This window comes from Arachis stenosperma, chromosome 8 (genome assembly GCF_014773155.1).
Source record: "Arachis stenosperma cultivar V10309 chromosome 8, arast.V10309.gnm1.PFL2, whole genome shotgun sequence".
NCBI classification, from domain to species: domain Eukaryota; kingdom Viridiplantae; phylum Streptophyta; class Magnoliopsida; order Fabales; family Fabaceae; genus Arachis; species Arachis stenosperma.
Genome location: NC_080384.1, coordinates 31,335,747 through 31,344,696, shown reverse-complemented (window position 1 = coordinate 31,344,696; position 8,950 = coordinate 31,335,747). Strand labels below are relative to the sequence as shown.

Here is an 8,950-nt window from a genome sequence, read left to right as displayed (position 1 = left end):
TGTAAGAGTAAGGAAAACATTGCATTTCATGTTAGTTCACAAAAACTTAAGGTGACGTGAGCATGATAGTAATCCGCACTCTCTCTCTCTCCCAAGTCCCAAGCTTTACACTCACACACTCATTTCTCTCTCCTATCTTCTTCCTCTTCTTCTCTCTCTCTCAGACAATACTCACTCACCGAACCCAAACAAAACAAAACAAACAAAACCAAACATTTTCCCTCTCTCTGACTACTCCCGACACTGTTTCAGAACCCGACAAAAGCAAGCTCTGTCTCTCTCTCTCTCTGGTGGCTCTGCATGTAATTCTCGTCAAAAGCGTTCCTCTTTGTGAAACCCCTTCCACTTTAAAACACTTCCATTTATTTTCTCACAAATGGAAAGCCAGAACAAGTGGGAATAATATTTCACAGTTTCCACTGTCACCCACACACCACAACCACAGAGCGCAGCCCTCAGAACCTGAACCCTTTTCCTCTCTCTCTCTCTCTCTCTTCAACAAGCTAAGACCTCACAAACCCCAACGCCATCACTTCCCCACTTCAAAGTTCTCTTCTTTTTCTATCTTCATCGTTTCCCATTCCCTCAATAATGGACAAGATCGTTGCTCTCTACAACCTTGAAGCTCGTGGCATAGTGTGAACCCAACTTCAAAAGCTAACTCCTTTGCTTTGCGCTCTCTCTCTCTCTCTCTCTCTCTCTCTCTCTCTCTCTCTCTCTCTCTCTCTCTCGTACGTCTTCCTCTTCCGGAGGATGGCCTGCCGGAAACTCATCGCCGGGAACCTGGATCCGCAGCGAAAGAGAAGTGGTGGATTGAGGACTAAACAGGCGGGAAGAGGATCATGCCGTGGTAGTTAGGACTTTTTTGCAACACTCACCGGAAAATGCATGCTCATCGGATTTGAAGGTTTCTACTCTTTTCTGTTCTTATCTTCTGTTGGTGCATGCTGTTGTTGTTGTTGTTCTTCCTTTAAGGTCAGAGGAAGGAAAAAAAAAAGACTTTTTTTGTGTGGTTTTGAGAATACCCCGTTGGAAGAAAGATGGGGTTTTTGCTGAAAGAAGCTTTAAAGACTCTGTGCGGTCGGAATCAGTGGTCTTATGCTGTGTTCTGGAAGATCGGATGCAACAATTCAAAGTAAGTGCCTGGTTGATTTTTGCAGAGAAATGAAAAGAACAAAAAAAAAAAGTGAAATCATCTTGCTTTATTTTGTTTGTTTGTTTTTTGTGGTTTCTAAATCCATCAAAGCATGATTTTTTGGCTGCTACTTCGGTTTATGAGTAATTTTAAGAAAAGCTAATAGTGTTTTACACCCTTACTTTTACTTTCGAGTTTATGCTGCTGATTTGTGCGTGTGCCCTTTATTTCTTTTAATGATAAATTTGAGATTTTTGTTTTCTTTCTAAAACCTGGATAATGCAACCTAAGAGTAAATTATTTAGCTGATTCATTGAAAATTCTTTCGTTCAATATTCCCTAATCATATGGGTGGATCTCATAAGAAATTATGATAATATATTCCATTTTAGGGGTTGCCTTGATTCCTAGATATTATTGAGATGTTAGGCTCTCATTTTGTTGGTCATTACTCATTACATTTACTGCTTCTTTGTATTTGATTCTATTCTTATTCTGTTCACTTTTATACTCATTCTTACTATTTTGGAGCTTAGTGCTTTGATTGTTTCTGATTTGTCCTTGAGAATCTTAGTTAAAGAGAAAAGAAAATTGAAGTTTATTTGCCCTAGATTTTGCCAGAGGCGCACTACCTACTGTATTTGATCTGTTTGTGATTCTGAGAGGGAATCTGCAAAATAGCTTGCTTTGGTAATGAGCCAAAATATGATCTATCTTTGTCATCCTTGCAACTTATGATGCATCATTGCTTTTAACCTTATACATATAACTGAACATATGAAAGTATTTTAGTTACTTTATTTGAGTTAACTGATTGTAGTTTCATATGGCAGACTATTGATCTGGGAAGAATGTTATTATGAACCATTGCCATGTTCTTTCCCACAACCAAATTTTGGGAATGGAGAAGGAAGCTGGTTTTCTTCTGAGTCTCACTCGTCTCAGATGGGGATCCAAGAGGAGGACAGAGTTTGTTCTTTGATTAACAAAATGACAGTGAATAATTCAGTCAATATCGCAGGTGAAGGGTAGGTGCTTTCCTGTTCTCTCTATTTTTTGAATATTTATTGGGGATTCAGGATCCTAGGAGAAAATTTGTAGTGACTCATGTGCTTCATTTTGTTGTGAACTCAGAATAATTGGACGCGCTGCATTTACTGGCAACCATCAGTGGATTCTTTTCAACAATTTCAGTAGAGATGCATATCCACCTGAGGTAATTTGATCTTCTCTTGCTAAGAATGCTTGACTAGTTTTTGCTGTATATTGCAGATGTTGTGGTTCAGTTGAAGTTTTGTGAACAATATTTTTTAAGCTTGCACTCCTGTTTATGCTCTCTCAATTTAATTTAGTTTCTGGAAATTGTGTAATATGCATTATATAGGGCTGTAATTCATGAGTTTCGTTTTGATTTCTTATTTTGGTTTCCTCTTCTTAGGTATATGCTGAGATGCATCACCAACTTTCAGCTGGAATGCAGGTTTGTGATCTTCTTTATGCTCCACATTTTTTTGTAGAGTTCATGTTGCTATATTATGATACCTTGTTTTCTTGTCTATGCAGACTGTTGCAGTGATTCCTGTGCTTCCCCATGGGGTTGTTCAACTTGGATCTTTCTTGCCAGTAAGTCCTTTTCTTATGTTTGTAGTTCTGAAGAGATATAATGTGATACAATATCCCCAAAATTATCATGCTAGGTCAGAGTATCTCACATTGTAATATAATATTTTGATCAAGAGTGAGTAGCCTCTGTTAGCTTACATGTGTATATGTCACATACTCAGCACAGGATTACATGAATATGATGGATTGCATAAATCTTGGATAGCCATTCTTGAAAGCTGCATGTTATGAGTTGAATAAGCTAGCAATGCCCTCTTATCTAGTGTGAATGCGCCATTGTAATTGTTTTTGATGCTTTACATTCTCTTTCGACGTTCTTCTGCAATTAATTCAGCAATATCTACTGCTACAGATAATGGAGAATATTGGGTTTGTAAATGATGTAAAGAGCTTGATCTTGCAACTTGGATGCATTCCCGGTGCCCTTCTATCGGAAGATTATTCAGGAAGTCCTTCCATTGGAAGAGCACTTGCTACTGGTGGCTTGCCTGTCTCTGTCAAACCACCTGCAATTCCCTCACATTGCATTCCATCAGTATCTAATGGTTCAAATGAGCAAAGTAACCCATCTCATGTTTCAAGGCCAACTGTTCAAACACACTGTCCTATAAGGGGAGAAATGAATAACTTCCAAGGTTCAGTATTGACTCCCAAAACTAATAACCTGAGCCAGATATCAAATGGTTATTGCCAACCAAATGCTACTACATTGATTAAAACAAACTTTGCTGGCCAAAGTGAGAATAGGGTTGTGGAGGCTGAAGTGATACCCTCAAGCAGAGGTTCATGCCTACAGCAGCCTTCTGTTTCATATAATGCAAGATCTGCATTCAATGGCTTATCCAGTTTCGGTCAATCAGTTCCAAGCGATTGCAATCTAAAATATATGGAGCAACAAATGATGTCAGTCCTTGGGAATCAAGGTCACAGTAATCCTAGTATAAATGCATCAAGTACATTAAACATGTCTCTACTAAAGACAGATGGAGGCCATATACTTGATCACAATCAAAGTTCTAGCAGTGCTTCATTACTTGCTGGAATACCAATACATGGTGGGGTGAGTAGTCTTTTGAGGACAAGTCTTGTTACTGATTCTGGTTTAAGAACTCCAGATGTGTCCGTTGGTGATTTATCCGGAGCACAAGGCGGTGGGGTTGGAGTTAAAAGTGATGGTTCAAGTGAAGCAGGTGGTTGTTCTCTGGCTAATTTTTTCAGTCATTCAGGTTCCTTTACTGTGCCTACGGAAGGTTCTGATCAGAAGCTTCTCTCTGTAGATGTGAAGGATGTTCATGACGCTTTACCTTCAAAGCCTGTGACTACCGGAGGTCAAAGCCCTGATTTTGTCCAAGATTGTGTTAATAAACATGTTACTGGTCGATCTATGGTGAAGAATGTTAAACAAGAACAAGTTTGTGCTCAACCGTCATCAGGTGATGATCTGTTTGATATTCTAGGAGCAGATTTCAAAAACCAACTTCTGAGTGGAAACTGGGATAAGTTGTTTGCTGTTGGATCTGAATCTAATACAGAAAATATGGATAAAAAGCCAACATGTATGAATATGCAGGGTATGAACTCTGATTATTACTCTGCAAGTGAAGCAATATCAGAGAGTGACATTTTTTCTGGGACAGGCACAGACCACCTCTTGGATGCTGTGGTTTCAAAGACCAAATCTGTCATGAAACAGAATTCTGATGACATGTCTTGCAGGACAACTTTGACAAGTAGTACCTGTTCAGTTCCCTCTCGTGCCTACAAGCCGGCTATGCCTGATCATATCCAGGGTGGGATGTTTGGTATTCCTAAGAGTGAGGGTAAAACAGGTGCTGTTGAAAATTCCATGAGGTCTGGATGTATTAAGGACGACGGTGGAAAGTGTTCCCAAACTTCTTCTATGTTTGGGTCCCAACTTAGTTCATGGGTTGAAAATAGTAGCAAGCTTAAGCTTGAAAATAGTGTTTCGACTGGATACTCCAAGCGACCTGATGAAGTTTGCAAATCGAATCGCAAAAGGCTTAAACCGGGAGAGAATCCTAGGCCTCGACCTAAGGATCGCCAAATGATTCAAGATCGTGTAAAAGAGTTACGGGAAATTGTGCCAAATGGAGCAAAGGTATTGACTTCTTTTTGCTCATATACTTGATTCCAGCATATCTCTTTTATAACTCTAATATTTTGGTTCATGAATGATTTTGTATGTAACAACACTGAATATTTTTCTCCTTGGTCTCTTGTGATGATTTAACAGTGTAGCATAGATGCACTTCTGGAACGTACCATCAAGCATATGCTTTTTTTGCAGAGTGTGACAAAGCATGCTGACAAGCTGAAACAAACTGGGGATTCAAAGGTAAGGGACAATGTTTACTATTGTACCAATCAAACCTTTTATTCAAATAGAATTTTTTGGTTTTGCATCATTTATGCTATAAAGGACTATCAAAAGAATATGTAGATGATAGCTTTTTCATTTGAAGAATAAGGGGAAACAACCCATGTTCTTTCTTTCTTGAATGTGCAGATTATCAGCAAGGAAGGTGGACTGCTTTTGAAAGACAACTTTGAGGGAGGGGCTACATGGGCATACGAGGTTGGCTCACAATCAATGGTTTGCCCTATTATAGTTGAGGATCTGAACCATCCTCGTCAGATGCTAGTGGAGGTATTTTGCAATGCTTTACCAAGTTCTTTTGCATATTCCTTTATCACCTCTCTCATCACTTTTCTTGGTTATTCCAATAGATGCTTTGCGAGGAACGAGGTTTCTTTCTGGAAATAGCTGATTTAATCAGAGGATTAGGCTTAACTATACTAAAGGGGGTAATGGAAGCAAGAAATGACAAAATCTGGGCTCGTTTCGCCGTTGAGGTAATGTTTTAAGAGTGTGTGCATGCTTTTCAATGCTCATATATGGTGCTAGTTAGTTAGTTAACTTGTCAAGTTTTGCAGGCGAATAGGGACATAACAAGGATGGAAATATTTATGTCGCTGGTTCGGCTTTTGGACCAAACGGTGAAGGGAAATGTGTCTTCATCAAATGCAGGTGACAAGAACATGATGGCATATCAATCTTTTCCGCAAGCTACCCAGATTCCGGCAACTGGTAGGCCTAGTAGTTTGCAATGAACCACCAACCGGGAGCTACGTATGGTTTCTTGGCATGGATGTGTTGAGAGCAAGTATGATATGCGCTAGGCTTGCAATGACTAACATCAAATCCAATCCATTCCAATCCGATCCAAAGTTTTCTGGTGGTGTTAACTTCTAACTCTCCCGTATCTCATATCTGATAATGCTAAGTTAGTGAAGAGCACCTCAAAATTAATAAATACGTACTCTCCCATATTGTAACTGTTTCCACATGTTCCCTCCAACATGTGATGCTATTAGTGAACTCTTAGGTGACTTGTGTTGTATCCTTTATTTTTTAGTGTGGAGGGTGGTTCTGGTAGTGAGTATTTGGTAGCAGTTTGGTGATAGATTCAAGATTTGATGTATAGATATTGTAGGATGTGTAAGGAAGGGGGTTAATGTGTACTTTATACTCTTGATTTTTCTAATTAGGGCCCTAAATTGGAAGTGTTATATCTAAATACATAAAAGCTTTATGTGTGGTTTGTAAATTATTGCTACAATGTTTTGTGACTTGCATAGATATCTGCATCTGCATTAGCCTCTCAATTATAATGAGTATTGAATTTTCAATTTTTTAACCACTTGCTGATTTCTCTAGACCAAATGGAAGAAAAATTTGAGTTCTACAAATATGAAATACCCGTCAACCTTGGGTGTGTTAAATGTGTTATACTTGACTCTAGAAGAATAAGGGACCAAGTAATGCATATAAATGTGCTGCAACCTGGAAGCTAAGAAAGTGTAACTGTCGTGTCTCCATAAAAGATAGGGAGCAAAGCTAACGTACTAACATTACAAGTGCTTCGGAGAGACATACATGGCAACTTTCGAAAGAGATCATTGTGTTCTCAATCATGTTCTCTTTCATATAATAATAGTATCCACATTCTTTCTTTCACTCAAAGTCGCAGCGTCTCCAACAACAGAAGCTGAAGTCCTTGTGAAATGGAAAAACAGCCTACTATACACTCCTTTACTCAATTCATGGTCCCCCTCCAACATTCACAACCTTTGTAGCAGTTGGGATGCCATTGCTTGTGACAAAACAATAAACACAACTGTCTCACGGATATACCTTTCCGGTTTCAGTCTCAGTGGCACCCTTCATGGCTTGGATTTTGCTTCCCTACCAAACCTCACTCACCTTGACCTCAATGATAATAGGTCCCTTAGTGTGGGAGTGGAGAAGGATTTGGTTTTTGTCTGTTATTAATTAATTTTTATACATAATAAATTATTTAATAAAATTTTGCTTGCTTTTAAAATTAAAAAAGTTAATAATAAAATAAAATAAAACACTACTCAAGGTAAAATCAAAATAATAAATCTTACATGTAATTGAAATTACAAAATTTATATAGATTAATTTTTTTACTTTCTAATTTTACAAATCTACTTATTTTAGATTTTTGTTTTGAAAATATTAAGAAGAAAAATGTTGAATTAAGAAATTAATTAATTATAATTGATGATGATAAATATTATTTTATTAGGTTAATCATTCAATTAGTTTTTAATTATGTTTGATAAGGTGATGCAGGCCAAAATTAAAACAAACAGCAGCCCAAATGCAAGAAATCAAAATAATTGCTAGTGCGAAGTCCATAGAAAATAATGCAAAGAAAACAATTGGGCTGAATAAAACGAAGCAAACACAAACCCAAATTGCTCACCCAAGCTGATCCCTCCATGGTGGTACCCTCCAAAGCCAACGTCCACTTTTTCTTTCGGTCAGATTCAGACAAAAGAGAAAAAGCTTCGTTCCTTGCTCATTTCATCAGAGAAGAAAAAAAAGAGAAAGCTTAATCCAAAAGGTAAAGATCTAATCACCTAAATCAAACAATTTCAACCTAAGTCAGAAGTTAAAGGTGATTTATTTTCATTTCCATGTAATTTACTTTTCTCACTCCTTTTCTAACTCTCTGCTACTCCAATTTGGGATAAATGGAGAAAGTAATTTCTGATCATTACTGTTGTAAATTAATGGCCAAAATTGTTTCTTGGAGACGAAGCTGAAGCTTAAGGGTTCAGATCTGGATTTACCATTGACCAATTTTGTTGGACAATGTTTTCTAGAGAAAGAAACATTCCACCAATATGAAGAACTCAATCAGTGTTAGCACAATCCGGTTCAACTTATAGCAACAGAGGCTGTTGAAGCATTAATCTCCTTCATGTTTTACAGTTTGTATTTCATTTTCAATGTATATCTTTTTGTAATTTCTTGAGTGGTAAAAGGCTGAAAGAGAGAACTTAAGGGAAAAAAAAGCTAAAGAGTGACAAAATGCTGAGTGATATACTTGAGAAAAAAAATCTAGCGTGATTTTAGATTTCTTTAGGTTGTTTATATTGTCTTGTATCCTATACCTGTGAAGTACCCCTTTTTCAGTTGGATTAGTACTAAGAGTGAAAAGTTAGGTATTAGCATAACCAAGTCAAGTTGGGATAGAACTTGAGAGAGAAAAGATTGTGTCAATCCTTTGAAATTAGTGTATGTAATACTTTAACTATAGTGAAAATTCCACCACTATTGTAGTGAAGACTGGATGTAGGTTACATTGCACAAAGCAACTGAACCAGGATACATGATGGTGTCAGCTGCTCTCTTTCCTTCTCTGTTCTGTTTTCTAAAAGTTATGAGACAAAACCAAATTGTCTCATAAATTTTTCGCTGCTGAGTTCAAACAGATTCAGATTGAAAGTTTGAAATTAAAGAATTATTTCATTAAAATAAAAAAGGTTATAAATTCAATCCCCTTCTCTAACCCTTCTACAATCTTCAACAAACAAACAAAAGGAGAAAACAAACAAAAAAAACATAATATAGCAATACTTGTAAATCATACATAATATCATTTAAACAAAACAAGTAAATCCCTCACATTTATTTCAATGTAATTTTTATAGAGGAGTGTTAGGGGCAGCAGAATTTGTGATGTATAGCCATCAATTAGTCATCATCAATATTTTTAGGATTCCGCTAGGGAGACAATGGACTATTTGTACAATATGTACAATGGCTATTGAGTTATGTACAATGGCTATTGAGTT

The 8,950-nt window shown here is 37.2% G+C and overlaps 1 protein-coding gene across 1 annotated transcript; it reads left to right on the top strand.

Moving 5' to 3' along the window:
- Positions 1 to 378: 378 nt before the first annotated feature.
- Positions 379 to 6,390, top strand: LOC130944198 (transcription factor LHW-like). Its single transcript, XM_057872393.1, has 10 exons — positions 379 to 1,135; positions 1,969 to 2,163; positions 2,270 to 2,351; positions 2,574 to 2,615; positions 2,699 to 2,758; positions 3,111 to 4,877; positions 5,013 to 5,114; positions 5,286 to 5,426; positions 5,507 to 5,632; positions 5,714 to 6,390. Exons 1-10 carry the CDS (start codon positions 1,041 to 1,043, stop codon positions 5,888 to 5,890), a joined length of 2,787 nt encoding a protein of 928 aa, XP_057728376.1. The 5' UTR covers positions 379 to 1,040; the 3' UTR covers positions 5,891 to 6,390.
- Positions 6,391 to 8,950: the final 2,560 nt, after the last annotated feature.

Bases quoted from the DNA above. Each gene is read 5' to 3' on its own strand.
- LOC130944198 (XM_057872393.1), top strand. From the start codon at position 1,041: ATGGGGTTTTTGCTGAAAGAAGCTTTAAAGACTCTGTGCGGTCGGAAT. The intron at 2,616-2,698 runs GTTTGTGATCTT...TTGTCTATGCAG, and splicing joins AACTTTCAGCTGGAATGCAG to ACTGTTGCAGTGATTCCTGT. The intron at 2,759-3,110 runs GTAAGTCCTTTT...CTACTGCTACAG, and splicing joins AACTTGGATCTTTCTTGCCA to ATAATGGAGAATATTGGGTT.